This window comes from Piliocolobus tephrosceles, chromosome 7, assembly GCF_002776525.5.
Source record: "Piliocolobus tephrosceles isolate RC106 chromosome 7, ASM277652v3, whole genome shotgun sequence".
Classification (NCBI taxonomy): Eukaryota; Metazoa; Chordata; class Mammalia; order Primates; family Cercopithecidae; genus Piliocolobus; species Piliocolobus tephrosceles.
In genome coordinates this window covers 86,283,110-86,308,909 of record NC_045440.1, presented here as the reverse complement: position 1 = coordinate 86,308,909, position 25,800 = coordinate 86,283,110, and the positions used below count along the sequence as shown (strand labels likewise).

General features: G+C 36.1%; 1 protein-coding gene across 6 annotated transcripts in view; it reads left to right on the top strand.

The window, feature by feature from the left end:
• CA1 (carbonic anhydrase 1) overlaps positions 1 to 24,291 on the top strand; it is a 51,152-nt gene extending 26,861 nt beyond the window's left edge. For 2 of the 6 annotated variants that reach the window (XM_023227829.1, XM_023227833.2), the window contains 7 exons: positions 11,065 to 11,125; positions 14,183 to 14,380; positions 15,567 to 15,685; positions 18,968 to 19,063; positions 20,025 to 20,087; positions 22,736 to 22,891; positions 23,849 to 24,291. In XM_023227829.1, coding sequence (XP_023083597.1) covers positions 11,089 to 11,125; positions 14,183 to 14,380; positions 15,567 to 15,685; positions 18,968 to 19,063; positions 20,025 to 20,087; positions 22,736 to 22,891; positions 23,849 to 23,965 — 786 coding nt within the window. In that variant the 5' untranslated portion in view covers positions 11,065 to 11,088 and the 3' untranslated portion in view covers positions 23,966 to 24,291. Of the gene's footprint in view, positions 1 to 5,138; positions 5,341 to 9,209; positions 9,311 to 11,064; positions 11,126 to 14,182; positions 14,381 to 15,566; positions 15,686 to 18,967; positions 19,064 to 20,024; positions 20,088 to 22,735; positions 22,892 to 23,848 lie in introns of all 6 variants that reach the window. The other 4 variants (XM_023227830.1, XM_023227832.2, XM_023227831.2 and 1 more) reach the window with 4 other exon arrangements.
• The last annotated feature ends 1,509 nt before the right edge of the window (positions 24,292 to 25,800 follow it).

Genomic DNA, 25,800 nt, shown 5'->3' with positions numbered 1-25,800 from the left:
CTAAAAATACAAAAATTAGCCAAGCATGGTGACACAAGCCTGTAGTCCCAGCTACTTGGAGGCTGAAGCACGAGAATCGCTTGAATCTGGGAGGCAGAGGCTGCAGTGAGCTGAGATCGCACCACTGCACTCCAGCCTGGGCAACAGAGTGAGACTATGTCTCAAATAAAAAAAAAAAAAAAATGGAGCTGGGGGCTGAGCCAGCAGGAAGGCGATGGGCAGAGCAGGGGCATGCATCCTGACACAGGCAGCAGTCAGTGGCTATGATATAAGACCAACCACAGGTCAAAGGCAAGGTCACAGTCCAGATTGGAAAACTGGGGCTAAGATCCAGAGAGCTGAGTTGCTCCAGATGGCACAGGACAGAACGGAAAGCAGGCATACAGGTATTGGTTGGACATTCAAGCTAACCTAAATCTAGCTTCCAGAAAAGACAGGTTCACACATGTCTATTCAGGATGTAACTAAGCTATGCCCCCTCAAATGGTTTTAAGCACTTTTCCTGCTGAGGATGTAGAGAGAGGGAGCCAGGATACTGCAAGCACCACTTGTAACATGTAGCGAGGCCAAATGTGATTCTCTCCCCTCCCACACTCAGTGCTGTCTAGCCCATGTTTTACATCCTAAGAAGCCATGGGTCATTGAGTTCAAAACACACTTTCTCCATCCACCCCATGAGGTTAGGTTGAATGATTTGGGTGCCGACCTGGTGTTTAACGAGACAGGTTGGTGACATTAATGGTAATATGTAACTATGAGTTACAAAATCAACCCATAGCTAATTTCAACAACCAGAAGTTGTGGTGCCTGAGACAGTGTCCAGCTGCCATGGTACCATTTGTTTTGTTCCTTGTTCATATTATGATGAGGGGATTAAGTTGTGTTCAAATTAGCTTCATCTAGACACTGCAGTTCATGTCTTTCGTCAGTAGCTGCATTTTAATCCTACTGGGTTTAATAACAATACTAAAAATCTTTATGGTATGTCATTTAATCATCGACCTTTGGTGACTTCAACAGCAGCCTTACAAGTAACAAAGAATAAATCCTGTGCTTGCCTCTAGGTTTTCTGCAGAGGTAGTGAAAAGAACTGGATTTTCAAGTTCACTTTGGAAGAGGCAAGTAGGAAGGAGACTGAAAGCTGCTCATAAATCAGTAAATCAGTTGCTTTAGGCAGGACACCTGCCCTGTCAGTCTCAGCTACATCCAAATGGAAAAATGGGTGATCTAGGATTACCCTCAGGCAATGCCAATGGCCAAGGCACTAAAAGGTCACATCTATTATTGCTGGCATTTCTCTCCCCACTGGGCTGTTTTTTGAGTGGATGTCATACTCATCTCATACAGAAGGCATGTCCATCATGCTAGGGCAGTGCTGTCAATATTGGATCTAATAAAATAAACCCTATTTTTCTTTTCCGCAAACTTCATTATACCTTATACCTAGCTGCTGCTAAAAGATGATTCCTTTTTACCTTACCACTCCAATATTACATTTTAGGGACATGAATCCTTAAGCAAAGTTTCATTTGCCACCTCTGATTTTAAAGTCAAAATGAGTCTTTTAAAAACATTAACCAAAATAAATGGCACAGTGAATGCCATACCCAGAAGTGGCTACATAAAGCCACGACATAAGCAGTCAATGCTCCCTTGGAAGAAGCCACTGGCCTTTACTAATAATATCATGTTCGCCAGCAAACAATTTGGCACTGTTTGCGTAGTATCAGAAGTTGAGGGAGGACTAGAAACATAATCTTAACACACAAAAATAAAGGCAGATAAAAAAGTGTAGTGACAGCTGTTGCCAGCTGCAAGCAACCACGCAGTAAAATCCTGTCCAGCTCTGCAGAGGACTGTATGAGGACTCTTGGAGCCTGAGATAGGAGCGACAAAAGATTGCATTGTAAGAACATCGAACGTGAACCCTGGCTAGCAAGCACCCCTAGGAATTACCAACAGGAGGAATTGAGAGCATTGCCAAGAATTCATCTTCCCCAGATCGAATCACTGTGTAAAATCAGCCCTATTTATTCTAAGAAGTCCACATTAATAAGCTTCATTCTAACTGAGCTTGGTTCTTAGTCTATGAGGCCCATAAGAACTCCTTTGGACTCTCTGGATCTCCATTTTAAAAGCGTTATTGACACAAACCTGGGGAGGTGTTTTTCCTGGAGTTCTTTCTCACCAGACCGGTTCTGGCTGCCTCCTGGCTGATGATGGAAAACTGAGGCACTTGCCAACATGTCATCCCCTCATTTTGCAACCCTCAGGCAGTTGCACAAAGGCTGTGTGGAACTTTACCAACTAGTTAAAGGCAGAGTCCGGGACAGTCTTAAAGGAATTAGGACGACGGCAATGTCCAGGTGTTGCATATTAAGGAACTCCATCACCGGGCCAGATAAACTAGGTGCAAGGGGATGTAATTAAGAACCTTTCATTCAACACCTTTCACTCATAACCCTGGGATTTTGAAATGCGGAGCCTTTCAAGTCACACTTGAAAACTGTTGCCTAAGCAGCCTCTCCAGAGTTTTCTGATTCCAGAAGCTAAAAGAGCCCTAAGAAACCACAGGAGAAACTGCCTTGCACTCTTTCTGTGGGAGTCACTGAGGACAGAGTTACATGGTATCAAAGATCTTTAAGAGGCCTGAAAATTCTTCACTTACTTAGAGCTAAACCCATCTTGGAAATCTGCTTATTTAATATGTTTAGATAACTCTCATTTGCCTGGAGCAACTTGAAAAAAAATTTTAGAAAGTAAAACAGGAAATTCAGAATAAGACATGACCTTGACCAGCTAAATTAATTGCCCAAGTAATCTTTTGCATAAAGGAAACAGGATCAGGAAGGACTTTCATTCAAACCTTGCTATTTTGCCTTTAGCTAAGAGGACAGGATTCTTTTCTGAAATTTTGCTGTGAAGATCCTAATAAATAATTTTGCTTTTTTCTCCTGCCTATTCTAGAAATAGAAGGGAGGAGGATCTATTTTGTTCCATCCTGTGGGCTGATCCTTTACACCTAGGACTGGAAGAAATAAAGTAGATTTTTGTGGAAATGTAGGATATGCATTCACCAGCTACACTGGAATCAGGAAGCATAGATCACGAATAGCTTGGTCTCTCCACACAAATGTGGGAATGGTAGGCCCTGAAAGAGCCTCAGTAGGGATGCATGTGATAGCTTCGTGGGCTGGGCAGGCTGGCTGTGGAGATGCAAAAACCACAGTATGCAGCATGCATTCTCTCCAAAGATAATGATGGTCTATACCCCGTCATCAGTGCCCATGGACAAAATCAAGCCAAAGTTATAGGGTCTGTTTTAGGGAAACTACAATGATGTTGTGAGGTAATAGTTTCCCATATGACTAAACTCTTTTGTGATAATAAAGTAAAAAGTAATGAAAAAGTTATTGTTAGTTTGATTTTATAATTTACCATAGTGGGAGGAATTCTTGACCCAGAGTTTAAAGACTTGACATTCCACTTTTAACACTTTCATCTGACTTTGGACAAGTGGCTTAACTTTCTCATCTGTAAAAGCCTCTTTCTTCCTTTTGAAATGGAAATACTGATATTTGTTTTTCTCAGCCTCCGAACTTCTTAAAAGTTATACATTAAGATCATGTGAGTAAAGAAATTACTGGAGTAAAATGGTCTCATTCTATTGGGTTACTCTAAAAAGAAACTATTTCTATTTCTTTCCTTAAAAGCACCTGTTGTGTCCTTAGTGTAGAGGCTAAAAATAAAAAGATTTTTTAAAAATCAGAAAGCACGTGTAATCATTCCATTTATTCCTTCCCCATTTATTAGAAAAACTCCAGGATGAGGGAGTCAGATTATGTCCCTTGATTTCAAGGCTGATCAGCTAATGTACATCATCCAGTCATTGGAAGCTCAGACATAGCCTTGTGTCCTCCTTAACACCTGGCTGCATTTCAGTTTCAACCATAGCCCACAGTTTTCTATCAGTAGTAGTACACTCAATAAAAAATAAAAGCCATCTTTTACTGTGCATCTGCTATGTGCATTAATCACTAATCCTCATTTAGAAAATATTTTTAGGTATTTTATACTTATTAACCCAGGTTTATCATAAAGAAATAGCATTACTCAAAGAAATTGGGTTAGACAGATAAAAAAAATTTTACAGTTAATACTAATTCTTAAAAATAACTGTGAAGCAAAAGACAGTCTAGAGACTAAAGGAGCATTATAGATATTACATCATCCTCATTGTATGTCTTTGTTTACTCTTTTAAGATCAGTAAGGTAGACCTCTGTAATGTACATTTTCTGTGAACTCTGCCCTTGGGTAATGAGTCGTTCTGCAAATCATTAGTTCAAATAGTGCTCTTGCCACTTTTCTTTGATAGATCTACTAAGACAAAGATCAGATAAGAGTAAATTAAAATGACAATCTCCTGCATGCAACAATTGGTATTTCCAGTACTAGAACACATTTAGTTATTGTACCTGTCTTCACTTAATCACAGCTCTGACTTGAGCATTTGATTTAAAAACTACTGCAGAGCAAGTCACCACCCTGTATTTAGCATACTGACTCAATAGGTAAAAGGGCATCACAAAAAATGAATGAAAAAAAAATTCTTCACTGGAGTTAGGTACTAGTAAAAGCATTAAAAATTCAAGAAATTTTATGGGGAGAAATCTCATTTAGAAAAACAGTGAGTAGTTTTTGAAATGGCTGTTGAAGTGAATATTAATTCAGTATTCTTCCTAAACGAGAAAGTAAGTCAAGAAAACAGCATTTAGGATTTTTAAAAATGTTTGTAAAAGTCTACAAATATGTTTTTAAAATATTACCTGGAAATATTTGTTAAAAACATAGATTCCCAGGTCTTGCATGCAGAGATTTTGATTCAGTAGTGTTATAATTATACATCACTTCAGTATAAATAACTTTTGTTCATATAATCTAATGCCTAATAGGAATGCTTGATAGTGTCCTAATCAGGACCTGCCCTCTTCAGAGGTGGCTACTTAGTTATTTGTAGTGAAATCAACACCTGAAGTTTTGTTATTTACTATAAAAGATGTTAGGAAGAATTTTATACAATTAGTGGTATCAAGAGTACCTGAGAAGTGACTGAGAAAGAAAAATTTTCTGCACCCAGAAAATGTCTTGTATGAATATAGGAGTGGAGAAGCCCAGCACTCAAATGCCATTGATGGAGTATGTGAGGTCTAAGCCCTACTGAACCCGGCTGCCTGACCCAAAAGAGGTCTTGATGTCACTGACGTCTGTTTGGAGTGAGCTTTTCGTGCAAGGTGCTCGTTGGTGAGCCTCACTTGCAGCCAGCCCACCTGAAACAACAGGCAAGTCATATGACTATTTTCTGGCTGTTTGCTTATAACACATGTACACTTGGGAAATTTGATTGTTGAAGACTTGTTTTCACTGAAATGTACCTCCTGGTAATTAGATTGTGGGGGTGGAGTCATCTAACTCCCAGATACCTCTAACAAAGCTACCAATACTTACTCAAAGAGCTTATTTGTTGATCGTCTAAACTGGCCAAGGCCATTCACAAAAATAAAGGATTGGTTGAGACACAAACATTGTATTTTAATATCACTTCAGGTGACTTTGAAGCAGGCAATTTACAAACCACACATTGGGAACCCACTGGATTAAGAAAAGACATGTCATTACAAATGTATTTTAGAAATCTAGTCTTTGATAAAAGGATTTGAGAGCTAACAAAGCTGATTTCAGGAGTAAGAAGACATTTTTTTTAAATCTTAAAAAGATTTTTGGTAGCTAGAACCCCCAAACAGATGCATGAAGGATGTTACAAGGTAACTAATAGAAATGACCTTCACCTCACTTAATATTTACACTTGAGAACTTATCTTTTTTCATATTTACATGTAGGATTTAGTCTAATATACAGCAAACAGGTATCTATGAAGCAAGTGTTTGAATTTCAGGCCACATGCAATATTTGAACTATTTTGTTTTATATCATCATCTATTTGCCTGAGAGTTAAAATCAAACGCTTTTTTTTTTTTTTTTGAGGCTTACGTTGATCATATATATTAGTGCAGAATTTTCCTATTTATTTATTTAGAGATGGAGTTTCACTCTTGTTGCCCAGGCTGGAGTGCAGCGGCACGGTCTTGGCTCACTGCAACCTCTGGCTCCTGGGTTCAAGCGATTCTCCTACCTCAGCCTCCCAGGTAGCTGGGATTACAGGTGCCCACCACCACGCCTGGCTGATTTTTTGTATTTTCAGTAGAGACAGGGTTTCATCATGTTGGCCAGGCTGGTCTCAAACTCCTGACCTCAGGTGATCCACCTGCTTCAGCTTCCCAAGATGCTGGGATTACAGGCACGAGCCACCATGTCTGGCAGAAGTTTATGATTTACAAATCATTACTGCAGTTATTTTCTTTTTAGGTGGAAAATGTTACTTAATAGTGTCATCATCTGTTCTATAAAGACTCATTTATTTCCCAAATAGTTATAGAAGATAAGATACAACAGTATATTTTCAATTTTAAAATAAATTTGGGGGTAGTACTATTAACTTGCCCAAGTTATCCTTCATGCAGTAGAAGAGATTCCTAATTATTAGCATAAAAGTTCACAAGACATTCTCTGAATGTGTGTGTCTTTCTAGCCAGTAATTTCAATAAGCATGACAGTCAATGGGATATACTTAAAACTTAATATTTTCAAAAACATGAAATTGTAAGACATTGTGAATGCCTCTATGCATGTATTAAAATGATTACAAAAGGGAGTTGACTTGGTTGTCAATAAAATCACTCATTAGCAGATTTAACAACTGCATTAAAAATAAAATGTTCTAAGACAGGAAATAAAAGGTTGAAACTTTTCTTTAGTTACAGTAATAAAAGCCATAAGAGTGATGGATTTTTGAAATTTATATGTCAAAAGTTCAAACTATATTTGAAGAGTTAGATTTTGACACTTACAATGTGTCAAAAACTTGACACTTACAAAGATCAGTGTTCTCATTCTCCCAGTAATGACTGACAGACACAGACGGGTCACTTCATTCCTCCCATTAATAGAACTGAGAGGGGAAAGGCTTTTTCCTTAATCCAAAAACAAACATGAGTATAGCAAAGCTCATTCACATGCCCAAATGTCAATGTAGCACAGAACCTGAGTTCAGATCAGTGCACTTGGGTAAGCATAGTCCCTGATAAACATTCTGTTCTTCTATATCTTTAAAAATATACAATAGTTTAAATTTAAAATGACCATTTAATTATCCTCTCTATAAGTGTCTATTGAGTACCACTGTTTTCCAGGCATGTTATAGGTGAAGAGAGTACGGTGGTGAAAAAAAATGATCAAGGTTTTATCATATCACAGAGATGCCACTTTAGAGATAGTTATAGACATTAAGTAAATTAATTTCGTAATACAAATTTCATAATACAATTTCATAATACAAGAAAGATAATTTCAAGATGCGACAAATGCTATAAAAGAAATAAGACAGAATGATATAATGGAGTGACTGGGAAAAGGGGGACGTGAATTTGGAGTTCAGGAAAGTCATATCTAAGCAGGAGATATTTGAGGCTGTACAAAGGTCTGGGTACAGAGCAACCTAGACAGTAAGACAGCAAGCACAAAGGTCCTAAAATGGGAACAAGCTCGGTATGGATGGAGACAAATACAAACACTGGAAGGAATAAAGTTACCAACACAGCTTTGTTACTGGTGAGAGAAAGCCCAACTGAGAGAAAACGAAAACTGTGAAATCCAGATAACCCATCCTACCACTTCAGTTGATTAATCAGAATGTCTAGTTGTCTCAATGCAGAAATGTCTAGGCTAATATCACCATTTTCCATGACCCACTTCTCCACTGGAAATAAGATTTATCTTGCCACCCCAAATGATACCATTTCTGGAGGGGCAGGGAATTTAGGAAGAAATGTGAGAGTCAGGCCTAATTTAATAGTCAACAATGCCACTTATTTTCACAATATGTATTTCCTCATTTTAGGGAAAATATGAATCCCAGGAAAGCCACTTATTGTTGCGGAACTCTAAGCATTGTAGAACAGCTATGGCTTTTTGGAATTTGGTCCTGCCAAGGTGTGGATTTTTCCTTTCAGTGGCATTTAGCAGATCTCACCCATAACTAGGCATGGATGACACTTTTTTTCACTTTTTGTTCCTTTTATACCAGAGAGTTATTTTCTAAGTACAAATTTAAATTTGAAACTCATCATAATTTATTTGCTTCCAGAAGAGTTCATGTTTTTGATTTTAAAATATTAAAGTAAAAATTAGATGAAAAGTATCAAAGGAACTAGAAGAACAAAAGTTAAAATAAAAAATACTAAGGCTCTTAAATATAATTTAAAACTGACTTAAATATATACTTAAAAACACTGAAGAAATGCTTTTTTGAAACACATTTTAGGGTACTAAAAAATCTTTAGGTGAAAGTAATTGGTGTTAATAAATAAATGTAATAATTGAATATATATTATATATGTATAAATTTAAATTATATTATATACTATACATTATATATAATATAATTAAATTATATTATATATAAATTTAAATTATATATACATAATTTTAAAATGTATATATACATATACATATATATATATTTTTTTTTAGTTTAGAAAAGCAAAGGCTTTGTAGCTTAAACTCCTTCTTGGTAGGCAAAAGTAGCCCAAAGATCATCCTGGAAAAGTATACTGGGAGGAGACTGTTGGTGAAAGTGAAGTGAATACAAAATTAAACGTTTTGAATTTGGCATAGATTCAGCTGGGAGAAGCAAAATTTTGTAAGCAGAAAAAGAGGGATAAAGGTAAATGGGAAGGGTGTTTGGACTCATAAAGGCTCGTTAAACTTTATATCCTTTCTCTATATAATTTTCTGCCTGAGGCAGTACACTAGCACACCCTGGGTACATAATAAAATAAAAGGTGATAATGGTTAGGGTCCAGTGTCATTCTGTACCTAAAACTTTAAATAAATTACCATTCCATATGGATGTTAAAGCATTCATGTAACAAATCATCACATAATCATGTAATGAAAGGGGGTTGCTGTTTTTCAAATTTGTTGATTAATAGAGCAGTTCAAGCTAAAGTTACTTTTCACAAAGTATACAATATTAGGAGGCAAATTATCTGGCAAAGGGTAACCTGCTCCTGTCACTCCATGAGCTTCCAGGATGAAGTAAGCCCAAGGATGAAGCCTGAGTCTTGGTCATCTTGAGCCAAACCAAGCTACATCACCGAATCCAATCCTCCAGAAAATAGAGTCAACTGGAGGTCAGTGGACAATTGTTGACAGTGGAAGGTTGAGAAAATGTATTAGCTTTGGAATTAGACAGATCTAGGTTTAAACCCTAGGCTTATGGGATATAAACAGCCACTTGCAAGTTTTGTAATCCTGAGGAGGTGTCTTTACCTCTGTAAGCCTCAATTTTTTTTAATGTAAAACACAATTTTTTTTTTTTTTCCAGAAACAGGGTAGCACTATGTTGCCCAGGCTGGTCTGGAACTCGTAGGCTCAAGAGATCCTCCCATCTCAGCCGAAAACACAGATTTTAATGCCCAATTTTGTTATAATAAGAATTAAATAAGTTGATGCACGTAAAGTTTTTAGCACAGCAGTTGATCCCTATTGGGCCTTCAATAAACAGTACTTTAAAAAAAAAAAAAACTCCCTTTTAAACAATATCTTCTTAGGCTTACTGAAGCCATAGAATGCGAGCTTGGGTCTCTTCTCACTCTGTGGCTGTTCATGACCACAGCCCACTCTGCATAGAAGACAATGCACCATCATTAACTGCAAAGGAGCAAACAACGTGTCTCCAGTCTGCCTTGGTGAAAATTGCCCTGATCCCTCTCTTCTTTCAAGGGTTGCAGCAGCTCAGACAATCCTTACAGTGTGAAAGGAGGAATGACTATCATGGCATGAAAAAAGCATCACTATGGAAGCTTATTTTTCTGGTTGTCTTTTCTTTGAGCATGTTTAGAACTTTGAATATGTAGAACTGGTCAGAGTCTGGCACATTCTAATCAGTTTTCTTTGCCTTCCTGAAAAGTCCTGTGTGCCTTCACATCATTCAGTGGTCATCAGTTTTCATCTTGGTCCAGGCTTAACTTGGACTTAAGAGTATTGTGAGCATAGGAGGGGAATTAATTGTGGCATTTGGTGGAGGTAAGTGAAGAAGGCAACTGGATTAGGAAGCTGAAGTCTTGGCTTCTTGGCTTGTTGCTAGTTATGACAAAGTACCTCAACATCTCTCAATTACAAAATGCTAATTCTTACTATATAGGATTTGTATGTATGTGTGATGGTGAAATAAAATAATAAGAAAGAGGTTTATAAATTCTATAGAACTATTAAAAAAGAAGACTTTCATTCTAGTAGACCTATTTGATGTATCAAATAAATATTGGGCCATATTTAACTTTAATATTAATAAAATTTCCTCCATTTATGAATTCCAATATTGCTCCAAAATGAACTTTATTCTTACCCTGTACATCTATAAAATGTACCATTATAAATAACATATATTACAAATGATTAGTAATTTAATTATCTGATTTTAAATGAACATTATGATACTAGTTCAGGTCAGCCTGTAAACACACAAATTATTCTCCTGATAAATTACTTTTGCTTGTATTGCTTAAGTAACTAACAAAGGTAGAGTTGGAAATCTTAAGTGTACAAGTATTTTTCATTTAGAAAATCTGAAGAATTATATATGATAATATTAAGCCATATCTTCTACTAACATGAGGAAACAGGACTTGGCTTTATAAAATCTAGGATTTGATTATTCTCTTTTACAATATAGGAAAATAAAGCAATTGAAACTAACATAGCCCTTGTAGAATTTTTTACAACACCTTTTTTAGATATGTGTACTTCCTGATAAGCAGAGATGATGAAATAATGGCCTATTAAGGGCAAATAAGTTTCTATAAAAATGCCCAAGCAGGGATTTAAGGCATCTCCTGCACGCACAGTTGCAGTTAGTTATTCCAGGTATTATTTTTGTTTTCAGAAAAAGAAAACTCAGTAGAAGATAATGGCAAGTCCAGACTGGGGATATGATGACAAAAATGGTAAGAGTTCTCCTGTTTATATAGATCAAAATGATAGCTTCTTTCCATTTCCAACAGAGGAGATATTAAGCATTTAAAATAACAGTACAGCCATAGGTTAATTGTTGAACTGCCTGCTTTAAATAATTATACTATCTTTGCATGCAGTCTTAGCATTGTCTTTTGGGGCATGACTGACTACAAAATATGTTTGATATATGTACAGGCATACCTCAGAGATACTGCAGGTTCAGGTTCAGACGCCTATCATTAAGCAAATATCACAAGAAAGCAAGTCACATAAAATTTGGAGTTTTCCAGGGCATTTAAAAGTTATGCTTACACTATGCTGTTGTCTATTGTGTGCAATAGCATTATGTCTAAACAATATACATACCTTAATTAAAAATACTTTATTGCTAAAATATGCTAGTGATCATCTGAGCCTTCAGAAGTATTAATGTTTTTTTTCTTTGAGTCAGAGTCTCACTCTGTCACCCAGGCTAGAGTGCAATGGCACTATCTAGGCTCACTGCAACCTCCGCCTCGCAGGTTCAAATGATTCTCCTGCCTCAGCCTCCTGAGTAGCTGGGACTACAGGCGCCCACCACCACGCCTAGCTAATTTTTTTTTGTATTTTTAGTAGAGATGGGGTTCCACCATGTTAGCCAGGATGGTCTCTATCCCCTGACCTCATAATCCACCCTCCTTGGCCTCCCAAAGTGCTGGGATTACAGGTGTGAGCCACCACGCCTAGCCAAGTATTAATCTTTTGGATGGAGGAGGTCTTGCCTCAATGTGGATGACTGCTGACTGATCAGGTGGTGGTTGCTGAAGGTTGGGAAGGCTCAAAGTTATCCATGACTTTGGAATCAACTTCTTCCAAACTCCTATTAATGTTAATAACTTGACCTTCTCCCATGAATTATGAATGTTCATGCAGAATGGTGAATCCTTTCTAGACAACTTCAATTTCCTTTACTCAGATCCATCATAAAAAAATTATTATCTATGGGAACTACAGCCTTACAAAATGTATTCTTAAACAAGATTTGAAAGTTGAATTTTTTCCTTGATCCATAGACGGCAGAATAGATGCTGTGTTAGCAGGCATGAACATAACATCAATCTCCTTGTACATCTCCATCAGAGCTCCTGGATGACCAGGTGCATTGTCAATGAGCAGTGATATTTTGAAAGGAATCTTCTTTTACAGAGGAGTAGAGCTCAACAGTGGGCTTCAAAATATTCAGTAAACCAGGCTGTGAACAGATGTGCTGTCATTGAGGCTTTATTGTTCCTTTTAGAGAGCACAGGCAGAGTAGATTGAGCATAATTCTTAACAGTCCTAGGATTTTCAGAATACTAAATGAGTGCTGGCTTCAACTTAAAGTCAACAACTGCATTTGACCCTAACAAAAGAGTCAGGCTGTTTTTTAAAACTTTGAAACCATGCATTGACTTCTCCTCTCTAGCTATGAAAGTCTTAGATGCTGTCTTCTTCCAATAGAAGGCTGTTTTGTCTACTCTGAAAATCTGTTGTTTAGCGTAGTCACCTTCATTGGTTATCTTAGCTAGATCTTCTGCATAACTGTCTGCAGCTTCTGTATCAGCACTTGCCACTTCACCTCGCACTTTCATGTTATGGAGATGGCATCTTTCTTTATATCTCATGAATCAACCTCCACCAGCTTCTAACTTTTCTTCTGCAGCTTCTTTGCCTTTCTAAGCCTTCACAGAATTAAAGAGAGCTGTAACCTTGTCTAATTAGGATGTGGCTTAAGGGAATGTGGTTGTTGGTTTGATCTTCTATCCAGACTACTCAAACTTTCTCCATATCAGCAATAATACTTCTTTGCTTTCTTATCATTTGTGTGTGCACTGGTGTAGCACCTTTAATTTTCTCCAGGAACTTTTCTTTTGCATTCACAACTTGGCTAACTGGCACAAAAAGTCTACTTTTTGGCCTGTCTCAACTCTTGACATGCCTTCCTCACTGGGCTTAATCATTTCTAGCTTTTGATTTAAAGTGAGAAACGTGTGACTCTTCCTCTTACTGGAATACTTACAGGTCATTGTAGGGTTATTAATCAGATTAATTTCAATATTGTTGTCTCAGGGAATAGGATGACTTATAGAGAGGGAGAGAGATGGGGAACAGCCAGTCAGTAAAGTAGTTAAAACACACACAACATTTACAGATTAAGTTCATCATCTTACTTGGACATGGTTTATGGTGCCACAACACTATTACAATAGTAATATCAAAGATCACAATGATAGATATATGAACAATTAAAAAGTTTAAAATATTGTGAGAATTACCAAAATGTGACACAGAGACGTGAAGTAAACACATGCTGTTGAAAATATGCCCCTAATAGGCTTGCTTGATGCAAGATTGCTACAAATCTTCAGTTCGTAAAAAATGCAATATCTGCAAAGCACAATAAAGTGAAATGCAATAAAATGAATGAGGTATGCTTGTATTAGAAATCTATTGCTGATAATAAAATATGTATAGTCTAAACCTATATACTATGAGTATAGATCTATATTAGTAGTATTGACAAATACACTATTTTATAGTATAATATAGAAAAGAGACCAGGTGCAGTGGCTCATGTTTGTAATCCCAGCACTTTGGGAGACCGAGGCAGGTGGATCACTTGAGGTCAGGAGTTCAAGACCAGCCTGGACAACTTGAAGAAACCCTATCTCTACTAAAAATACAAAAAAATTGGCCAGGTGTGGTGGCACATGCCTGTAATCCCAGCCACTCGAGAAGCTGAGGCATGAGAATTGCTTGAGCTTGGGACACAGAGGTTGCAGTGAGCTGAGAGCACATCACTGCACTGCAGCCTGGGTGACAGAGCAAGACTCTGTCAAAAAAAAAAAAAAGAAAGAAAGAAAGAAAGAAAAGGGACATTTTCAAACACAGAATTTTTATTAATCTTAACAGAATATCATTTAATACACTTAAACCCTAATCTAATAAGCAAATAGGTAACTACACTCCTAAAACTTGGAATCAAGCATTTGATAAAGTATCGATTTTACACGTGTTTGTCCTTGTAGGTCCTGAACAATGGAGCAAGCTATATCCCATTGCCAATGGAAATAACCAGTCCCCTGTTGATATTAAAACCAGTGAAACCAAACATGACACCTCTCTGAAACCTATTAGTGTCTCCTACAACCCAGCCACAGCCAAAGAAATTGTCAATGTGGGACATTCTTTCCATGTAAATTTTGAGGACACCGATAACCGATCAGGTGAGCTGAAAGACCCTGCTGATATTTTTTTTCTTACAGTCTACTGGGGAAGTTTAAAAATTAGTACTTGAGAAACATGATACCCATTGTAAGTCTTTTGTGCTTGTGTGTAGCATTGCTGTAATCTAGTGAGGCATCTTGGACTTCTGGAAAATGCCCAGGTGGTGAAGACAATTTTTGGAATTCCCAGCTCTGTATTTTCAGTCTTTCTTCTCAAAGTCACCATCACGTCTCTTCTGGTCATTCTGGTATCTGTGTGCTCACTTCACTCTCTCTGAATAAACAGTGTTTATCCAGAAAGGTCTAGTGAACCAGTCATTACAAATATAACAACTGAAAAGAAAAATATTTTCTAATTGGGATGAAGATGAATGAGCACAGTAGAAAAGAAAAACAAAGTGGTGACTGAATTATCCTTATACTCAGAATCTGGAACAAATTTTGTTACAGAGTTAGCTTTTCATGAAGCTTTATTGAATATTTTATTAAATGACAATTACATAAAACAGTTCTACTGATTTAAAATGCTAAACTTGTTTACGAGTTTCTGAGGCCTAAATTTTAAGTACCTTGGGGCTATGTCCATTATTAATATTAGATTAGGTCTGGTATTATGTGCATTTAACTAACATTATCATTGGATAGGCTCTCCAAACAAAGTTTTAAAAGTGCCCCACTGCCCCACTGGTACTCTCTCTTGGTCCTTGGCCAAGGATTCTCAACAAAGCTGTCAAGATACACTGTTGTGTCTTCATCAGTTGCAGAGTAGGTGATGAATGGTTCATTACTCAAAATAAACTACTAAAGATTTTTGATGCATATTGTCTTTGTTGAAAGAATGAAGGAATAAACTTGCAAATAAAAGGAGATTCAAGGACAGCCCTGTAATGATATAATTCACTCACCTTGCAATATGCCTTCTAGCAGTTAGAAATAGGTAAAATTACAGCTCGTGTGCAGGGAAATGTATATAACTCATGGAATACCTCATCAGTGCCACAGTCGGGGTGTACCATACATATGACTGTCATCCTCATGGATGTGGGGTAAAACAAGATGAAAGTTTAGGCACTAATGTTTGTTTTCACTTCTAGTCAACACAATTTAGTGTTGGTTTATATTAAATGCAAAGATAAGCTAGAGTTTGTGGAGCATCAGACTAACAATTGGTTCCCTTTTCTTCCAGTGCTGAAAGGTGGTCCTCTCTCTGACAGCTATAGGCTCTTTCAGTTCCATTTTCACTGGGGCAGTACAAATGAGTATGGTTCCGAACATACAGTGGATGGAGTGAAATATTCTAGCGAGGTAATGTAATTTAGTAAGTGAGAGATAATTACCCTGAGAGTACTCCCAGAAGCAGCTTCTCCCTTCTCTCCTAAAACAACATCATAACAACTCCAAAGGAATGAGTATTCCAGTAATGAACTCCCAGGTTCCATTAAAATCAAGCACAGACACATAATATTTGGCAAGAGAGGGAAATTTTTCATGTGGAAAGAGGCAGCTAAACTCCTGAGTCCAAGATTCACCTTTCCCTGAGAATGCCTCAAAAACTGTTACCTTGATATCATAGCTAGCTTCAAAGGGTGACACTGCTCTCCTTTAAAGCTCTAACCCCAAATGGAACACACCACCATTTCCTCTTTATTTAAATGTTCAAGTTTGGACACACCAGCAGTATGGTTGTGACCAAGCTGGGACAATTCAATGAGACTCTACTAAGAGCTCAAATTCAACCATAGCAATGGTCGCAGAGAACAGCATACACCTAGATGAGGATCTGAGCTTCCCTGGCTCTTCAACTGCTCTCACATGGAGTTTGTGACTTATTTCAGGACATTATTATCTGTATATCCAAAGAAACATTGGAAACATGTACACCAAACTATGAACAGAGGGTCTGGGAGATTAAAATGGGAAAAATTTTGCTCTTTACTTTAGATGTGTGAATTATATATTACATGTGTACCCATATATGCAGGTTGACTTTTTAATTTTGCTTTCATCAAAATGAATTCTACAATATACATAATTTTGCAACCTGCTTTTTTCTATTTACCCATTTATCATGATAATTTTTTAAAATCAGAAGACTGAATTCCACCTCACTTTTTTACTTTCTGCATAGTATTTCATTTGGGTGAATACATCATAATTTATTTAACTGCCTTCTATTGATGAACAATCACAACATACAATTTTTGTTTAATTGGTTTCTTTTCCTTTTATTAAAAAAATGCTTCAGTAAATGTATCTGTACATATATAGTGAAAGTGAAAGTAAAAGTGCTAGTGAAAGTAATTATGTAGGACAGATTTTTACAGGGCAGATTGCCAAATTACAAAGTATATGTATCTTTTATTCTGATAGAATATCGGCGATTGTGTACAAACAAAACTTGCTTTACCTTGTGTTGTAAAGCATGACTAACACCTTTCAATGCTGCAAGAATCTGTTAATTGGATTTTCCCCTCCATAAAATTGAAGATAGATTAAAATTAAATGGACTAACAGCCTAAATTAGTATTATCTTTTTGGAAAGACAGTTGGTAGTATCCAAGAAAACTAAATTAGTGACTCTCTCATCTAAATTGAGAAAAATCAATATAACCCATGCTAGATATGAGAGACACTTAGCCACAAAGTTTAGCATGTGATTAAATTCAATTCAATAAACCTTCTTGGGATACCTATAAGACACTAGATTTGAGAGGCAGTGCAGCCTGTTGCTTAAGAATGCAAGTACCCAGCTGACTGCCAGGGTTTGAGTCAAAGTTCGACCACTTACTAGCTATACAACTTCAAATGTATCACTCTACGTTCCAATATTCCTATGTAGAGAATCTAGATAATATAACATTAGTATTCATCTCAATGATTGTTAACAGCATGAAAAGAGTAAACCCATACGGAGCACACTTAGACCAGCACCTTTCATGTTGCATGTGCTGAATAATGTTACTTAACATTTCCATAGAGACACAAGCAAGCCCTTTTCAAGCAGGGAAGTGTAGGCATAAATTATTGTGATTAAATAAATATAGTAGCAAATGGCAGTATGACTATTCACAAAGAAGCACAAGAATACAGATGTAAGAATAATTGATTACAAGTAGGGACAGAATCTAGACTGGCATGGTCAGAGGAATTTGCAATAAGTGATCCCTCTTAATATACTGTCTTAATCATTCTTTTTTCATTCAACAAATATTCATTGAACACTTACAATATGCCAGATACTCTCTTTATTTATTTTTTGTTTGTATTTATTTATTTATTTTTGAGAAAGTGTCTTGCTCTGTCACCCAGGCTGGAGTCCAGAGGTGCGATCTCGGCTCACTGCAACCTCCTTCTCTCAGGTTCAAGTGATTCTCCTCTCTCGGCCTCCTGAGTAGCTGGGATTACAGGCATGCGCCACCACACCTGGCTAATTTTGTATTTTTAGTAGAAACGGAGTTTCACCATGTTGGTCAGGCTGATCTCGAACTCCTGACCTCGTGATCCGCCCTCCTCAGCCTCCCAAGTGCTGAAATTACAGGCGTGAGATACTGTTTTTAAAAAGTACTTGTGATCAGAACTTGCATTTGATAGGGAAAATAAAAATTTCAGAGGAAGGAAGGGAAGAAGGAATGGAGGGAAGGAGGGAGGGAGGAGAATAGGAAGAAGAGAGATTAAATAAGTGATATGGATAGAGTTGTTTTGATTTGTGGTGGTTACTTTATGTTGGATGATCAGAAAAGAATTATTTAAGGAGTGGCATTTGAGTTCAACCCTAACTCAAGACAAAAGTCTGCCACTTGAAGATCATGGGGAAGGAAATTCCAGAGAATATTAGAAGTTAATGCAAAGACTCAAAGTTGTGATGAAGTATAATCTGTAAGATGTGAATGTTGATAGGTGGGGAAAGTAAGAAATGAATGATAATTGTTGTACTTATTGATTGAGCAATTAAAAAACCTTATCGTAAGAAGATAAAGTTAAGCAGGTTTGGCAAGAAGGAAATCTAGAGTTCTGTTTTGGCCAGATTAAGTTTGAAACATCTATTAGACATCCATGTAGAGATATCAAGAATACATACATACATACTTGGATATACAAATCTAAAGTTTGCAGAGACATTAAACTGGAGATATTTATTTGAGAGGTGTCTGAAAAGGGCACTAATGTGCTGAAAGAATCCGTTCTTGGCCGAGACTCCCAGATACTCCAGGAACCCTTACTCACGAATTTACTACAAAGTACCACATGTGAGAGAAAATTACTTCAATCATTTTCCCAAAAACTAGTTAGTCATGTTTCCTGATCCTTTCAGAACAAAGAGAGATACATTTAAAGGAGTGATATTAAATAACAATATTGTAGGAAAGGACATTTTGCTTACTGGTTCCAGGTTTTGCAATCTCTACTTGGCACACAGATAACCCTTCCTAAGAGTAAGGAGGTAACTCTTCTAATCCACTGGATAAAGGTTCACATAAGTTTTATGTATCTAAGCCAAGATACATCATCATATGGTAACAAGTTAACTTATAACTTACCTTTTGTCGTCATACTGGTATAAATAATTAACCAGAGTATCATTTTTAGCTTCATGTAGCTCACTGGAATTCTGCAAAATACTCCAGCCTTGCTGAAGCTGTCTCAAAGGCTGATGGTTTGGCAATTATTGGTGTTTTGATGAAGGTGAGTTACAGGTAGTTAAGTTATACAGCTCTGCTTCCAATTAGACCTCAAAACAGAAGGAAATAAGGCAACATATATTTTAGAATGTCTTATTTTAAAGTTCCCATTCAACCGATGACTACAGGTGAAAAAATAGTTCCCTAGTATTTTATTGCTTGGTTTTATCTCTGCTTTTCCCTCTGAGAGAAATGAGTTTCAGGTGGAGGTGAGATAGAAAGGTGTTCAAAGGGAAAAAGGAATTTCTATTTTCCAGCTCTTCCAAATTCCCCTTCCTCTAAACTTCCTACCTCATAGACTCTGAAATTTATTAATCTAATATCTCATCAGGAAAGAAATATTATTAAATATTAATAAGGAAACCTGAAACCATAGATTCAGAAATTTATCAATTTAAAAATCTCATTAGGAAAGAAATAAAGATAATTTTTTCTTACAAAGAACATTAGGTTGATTTTTTTAAATGGGAGATGTTGCTCAAATACTCTATAGAAGAATCCCTGAAAAGTTCTACAAAAAAAGTTATTATTAAATTGGATATGCCTGGGCAACTAAGTAACTCTTGAAATTATAGCATCTCTACCCAATCTTTACTGAGCACTTACAATATGCCAAAAACTGTAGTAATAATAACTAACATAACAGACCAAAATAAGAGATTTGTTTTCATGTCAGTTTTGATAAATTTCTAGATTTTGCCCTGTAAAACTTTGAACATATTGCCAATAATCAAGTTTAATCAAGTTTTTTGTTTGCTACTTTATCCGTAGGTACATATTATAAACAATTTATAGAGTACAAAGGCTCTCAAAGACATACAGCTTGAAAAACTTCTCCTTCTAAAGCAGAGAGAAAATACCTTACCTCTCGTCAGTTGCTAATTGAAAAAAAAATTAAAGCTTAGCTAAGCAGTGTTTGATTGACAATAATCTTTATCTCATACTTTATTTTCTTAAATCTCCAGGTTGGTGAGGCCAACCCAAAGCTACAGAAAGTACTTGATGCCCTCCATGCAGTTAAAACCAAGGTAAATACACTAAATAAGTAGTTTAAATCAGAAAACAAGAATTTACAAATCTATGGAGATCATTTAATGAAGTATTAAAACCGGGAAGTAGGAAGGCGATAGCAAAAGCTACCAACTAAAAATCAAGGTGCTACTTCAACATTGCCTACCTCTGAGAAAGTCTCTAATGCAGGGAATTGTTTTGGTTTTTTGTTTTTCATAATTATGGTTTATTTATTTCAGCAGAATATGGCCTGTAGAAAAGCAGATTACATAGCCATTTAAATTTGCTTGAAAAACTGTATCTAACAAAATTGTGATTTTCCATTTGATAAATAAAGATATCTCTAGTTTTTTAGCAGTACAAAAATTCAGAAGTAAAGAGCATTCTTTTGAGATATTATTGATACACAATCTTTGATAACCATAACTCTTATTAGTCAACTCAAAACATGGATTTTTTGATATACACAAAGTTAGCTTTATTGTTTTAATGGTAAGTAGTTAAACCATAAATCAGAGATTTGTCATTTTTTGCAGCATGGATAACTGTCATATTTTTGTGTAAAATAAATCTGATTTATGCTGATTCTAGAAAAGATTAAACTTAAGTGAGTGTCTTATAAAGTATAAATGACAGAAGATAAAAAATAAGCCGTCAACTCAAGAGTTATCAAAAAAATATGAAAAGAAAATGAAGGAAATAATTAGTGAAGATAAAAGCAGAAAAGAATAAAATAAGAAAGAAAAATTATGGCCGGGTGTGGTGGCTCATGCCTGCAATCCCTGCACTTTGGGAGGCTGAAGCGGGCAGATTGCCTGAGGTTTCAGGATTGAGATTGCAGGAGTTCAAGACCAGTCTGGCCAACATAGTGAAATCCCATCTGTACTAAAAATACAAAAAATTAGCCAGGCATGGTGGCGCACGCATGTAGTCCTAGCTACTCAGGAGGTTGAGGCGGGAGAATCGCTTGAACCCGGGAGGTGGAGGCTGCAGTGAGCCGAGATTGTGCCACTGCACTCTAGTCTGGGCAACAGAGCACGACTCTATCTTAAATAAATAAATTTTAAAAAGAAAAATGATAACTAAGTAAAGGGTAAAATTTTATCAATAAATTGAAAAGTTGATTCTTTCAAAGAACAACAAAAAAGTCAGAATATGGGGAAGCTGGATAAAGAGAAAAAAAGCCATACATATAAAACATTATTAGAAATAAATGGGTTATGACTAAAGATATAGAAGAAAATTTTAAGAGACAAAATTTTTTATAACATTATGCCAGTAAATTTGAAACTTTAGATAAAATGGATAATTTTCCAAGAAAATGTGAAGGGAATTGACTCACAAGGAGTTAGAATACCTAAATAGACTGAGAACCTAAAAGTAAATGTAAACAATAGTCAAAATGTATCTATTAAACGAAAAGACTAGGCCCAGACCATTTCATGGAAAAGGATTACTCAACTTTTAAGAAACAATCATGCCAGTGTTAACTAAACTGCCCAGATGAAGGAACAGACAGAAAACTTCCCGTCAATTTAATGGAATCTGATACCAAAACCGGGTATCAAAACTACAAAACAGACAAAACAAACAAAAACATAGCATAAACTTTCTTAGGAATATAGCTAAAGGAAATCCTAAAATTTATTATAACAAATCAAATTCAACAGTGTATTAAAAGAGTAGTTTCTGAATTAGTAGAGTATATCCCAAAAATACAAGAATGACTCAATATCAGAAAATCTTAAATTAATTCATTATATTAACTAAAGATGAAGAAAACCTCATGATCAACTTGTTAAATGCTTAAAAATCATTTTATAAAGGTTAATGCCCTTTCTTTAGGATGAAACAAAATGAAAGAAAACTGCCTGAAAACTTCTTGAATTTGATAAAGAATTTTACCTAGAAACTTGTATCAACATTTAACTTCATAGTGAAACACTTGAAGCATTTTCATTTGAATCAGGCACAAGACCAAGCTGCCACTGTGACCATCACAATTGAAAATTATAATAAGGGTCCTAATCAGTGCAACAAAATAATGAAAGAGTACATATTATGACAGATATTGAAACAGCAAAAGCAAAACTATCATTATGTGCAGTTGATATCATCATTAACATCCACCTGAACACTCCAGAAGAATCCTCTAAAATACAGAATGCATAAAAGATTAGCATACAAACATCAGTACATTTCCTATACACCAGTAATAATCAGAAAAGATGATAGGAATAAATAGAATAAAACTAAAACAACCAATATGTATGTCAATAAAGATCTTTGCCATTGAAATAGAATCTGGCATCATTCCTAGAGAAAAAATAAAAGCGTTATACTAGAAGTTAAATATCTTTTAAAGATACAGTTTGTAAAAACGTTTTTTGCATCTTTGCTTATCTGCAACCAAATGAAGAAGGAAGAAGATGTCTTGGTCAAAAACTTACATGTAACACATTTTTCATCTTTTTTCTTCTGTTTATATTACTGTTTATACCCAGAAACACACCAGTCAAGAAATATGAAATAGAAAAATCAATGACTCTTAGCTAAAATGTCTACATAATGTATAACAAGATAATATAGCATATATATATATATGTCACATATATTCATATAAGTATTTTATATCATGCTGTAATGATGTATTATTTTCTTCCAGGGCAAACGAGCCCCGTTCACAAATTTTGACCCCTCTACTCTCCTTCCTTCATCCCTGGATTTCTGGACCTACTCTGGCTCTCTGACTCATCCTCCTCTTTATGAGAGTGTAACCTGGATCGTCTGTAAGGAGAGCATCAGTGTCAGCTCAGAGCAGGTAGAGTTGTGAATGAATGGGAACCGGGAATATGTACCAGGAATATTACTTTAACTGGTAGTATCAGTGAGAGAGATTATTATTTCAATCAGCTTTGTGAGAAGTTCATTTTCCCTCCCAACTTAAAAATAATAATTTGGGGACATCGGTTTATTAAACTATCCAAAACTGCATTATAATACAATTTTTTTACCTTTATGCAGAAAAAAAAAATTACTCCCACTACTCTTTCCTTCTTAATAAGGAAATGTCCGACCTGTTAAATGTCCAACCTGTCCTGAAATGCTTCTTAAGCATTTCAGAAATAAAAGAAAAACTGTGTGGACATTTCAATAAGATTTTGGGGAACTGTGGCTCTCAGCTGGCATACCTTGATAGTTGGCAAAAATATTTTTGTTCCTTTTGTGGAGCTTAAACTTTTAAATATTCAGCAAAATATGTCATTAACTGTTATATATAATTGTGATTATAGTAAGTATCATTGGTTGCTCAACCACTTTTATTATGTGCCTTACATATGTTTTGTTAGCCAATTCTCATAACAAACCCACAGGACAAGCATGGTAGCCTGTTGCTAACTGACATTTATTGAGCACATGCTGTATGTCAAGCATCATTCTAAGGGCTTTGCATGTATTAACCCATTTAATCTTCACAACAACACAGTGAAGTAAGTACTATATGGAAACTAAGGTACCAAGCTAATACATCACTCGCCCAACATACCCCAGCTGAAATTAAAAAGTTGATACTTTAACCCAGTCATCAATAATTAAAGCAAAATGCCTGGTTCAAAGGAATGAATGTAAAGGATTTGGGGCTTTCTCTCTTCCTATTAGTGATATCACTGCAATTTCTAACTCAGTTTTCTGAATATTAGTGCATTAGTAATACTGTAAATAAAACGCTTTATGTAACTCTAAAAACTTTTTATTTTTAAAATACTTATCCTTCCAGCTGGCACAATTCCGCAGTCTTCTATCAAATGTTGAAGGTGATAACCCTGTCCCCATTCAGCACAACAACCGTCCAACCCAACCTCTGAAGGGCAGAACAGTGAGAGCTTCCTTTTGATGAAGCTTGAGAAGAAACTTGTCCTTCCTCAAGAACACAGCCGTGCTTCCGACATAATCCAGTAAAATAGTAATTTTTAAGAAATAAATGTATTTCAATATTAGCAAGATAGCATGCCTTCAAATCAACCCGTAAAACTAAGAAACTTAAATTTTATTTCTTACTGCTTAATTCAAATAATAATTAGTAAGCTAGCAAATAGTAATCTGTAAGCATAAGCTTATGCTTAAATTCAAGTTTAGTTTGAGGAATTCTTTAAAATTACAACTAAGTGATTTGTATGTCTATTTTTTCAGTTTATTTGAACTAATAATTTTATCTCTTTCTTTCTATTGTGCATTCACTTTCTAAAACCATTAAGTTTCTACTCCATTTACATTCAAAAATACTACTTTACTTGCAAGAGTATTTTGCCTCAAATGTAACAACCTAAGAGCAGCTGAAGATAAAATATTGAGAAATTCATTTGCTTACTCCTGAAGACAAAAATACAGCTGAGATGACAACTGGATTTAATATCGTTATGCTGGCCCAACATTGCTACCATTTGTGTTGTCTGTGACCAAAAAGATTATCTTTTATATAGGAGGATGATGCTTCTGTATATTGCTTTCACTTCTTCTCCCCACGTTAGCAAGGACAATGCTTCTCTGCCATTATTACAACTAGTTAGTTTGCATGGAGAATCTTTACTTTAAAATTGGAAGAAAAGTCACAAGTGAGTGGTTTATAAAAATGCTAAAGAAGTCGGCCGGGCACGGTAGCTCATGCCTGTAATCCCAGTACTTTGGGAGGCCGAGGCGGGCAGATCACAAGGTCAGGAGATTGAGACCATCCTGGCTAACACGGTGAAACCCTGTCTCTACTAAACAAAATACAAAAAATTAGCCGGGCGTGTTGGCGGGCCCCCCTAGTCCCAGCTACTTGGGAGGCTGAGGCAGGAGAATGGCCTGAACTCGGGAGGCGGAGCTTGCAGTGAGCCGAGATCGCACCACTGCACTCCAGCCTGGGCAACAGAGCGAGACTCCGCCTCCAAAAAAAAGCTAAAGAAGTCATTTGTGCTTAGAATCATACAGAAACATCATGCAATCTTTTAATCAGATGTGCACTTCACCCTATGCTGTTTTTATCTTTAATTGACACACAATAATTGTACATATTTATGGAGTACAATGTGGTGTTTTTGTTTGTTTTTTGAGACAAGGTCTCACTCTGTCAGCCAGGGTGGAGTGTGATGGTATGATAATAGCTCACTGCAGCCTCAAATCCCTGGGCTCAAGAATCCACCCACCTCAGCCTCTTGAGTAGCTGGGACTACAGATGCATGTCACCATGCCAGCTTAATTTTTTAATTTTTTTTGTAGAGACATGATGTCTCTATGGTGCCCAGGCAAGCAGTGTGATATTTTGATTCATGTATACAATGTGTAATGATCAAATCAGGGTAATTAGCATATCCATTACTTTAAACATTTATTATTTCTTTGTGTTGAGAATATTCAAAATCCTTTCCTTTACCTATTTTAAAATATACAATAAATTATTGTTCATCATAGTCATCCTATTATGCTGTAAAACACGAGAACTTATTCCTCCTATATTGCCGAAGCCATATCTACATCCAGAATTCTACAAATCCTGTGTCCAGTGTTTAATCTTATTATTTACTTTAGTTATCTCATTTGAAGTAGTAGAGACCAAGCCCAATTGTTCATTTCTGTAAGTTTCAATAAAATTGCTTTAAAAACCGTGAGCAGATTCTTCATTGCTCTAAGTAAGCCTTTCTGCAAAGGCTGTGTTTGTTTTACACCTAAAAACCATACTAAGAGACTTCT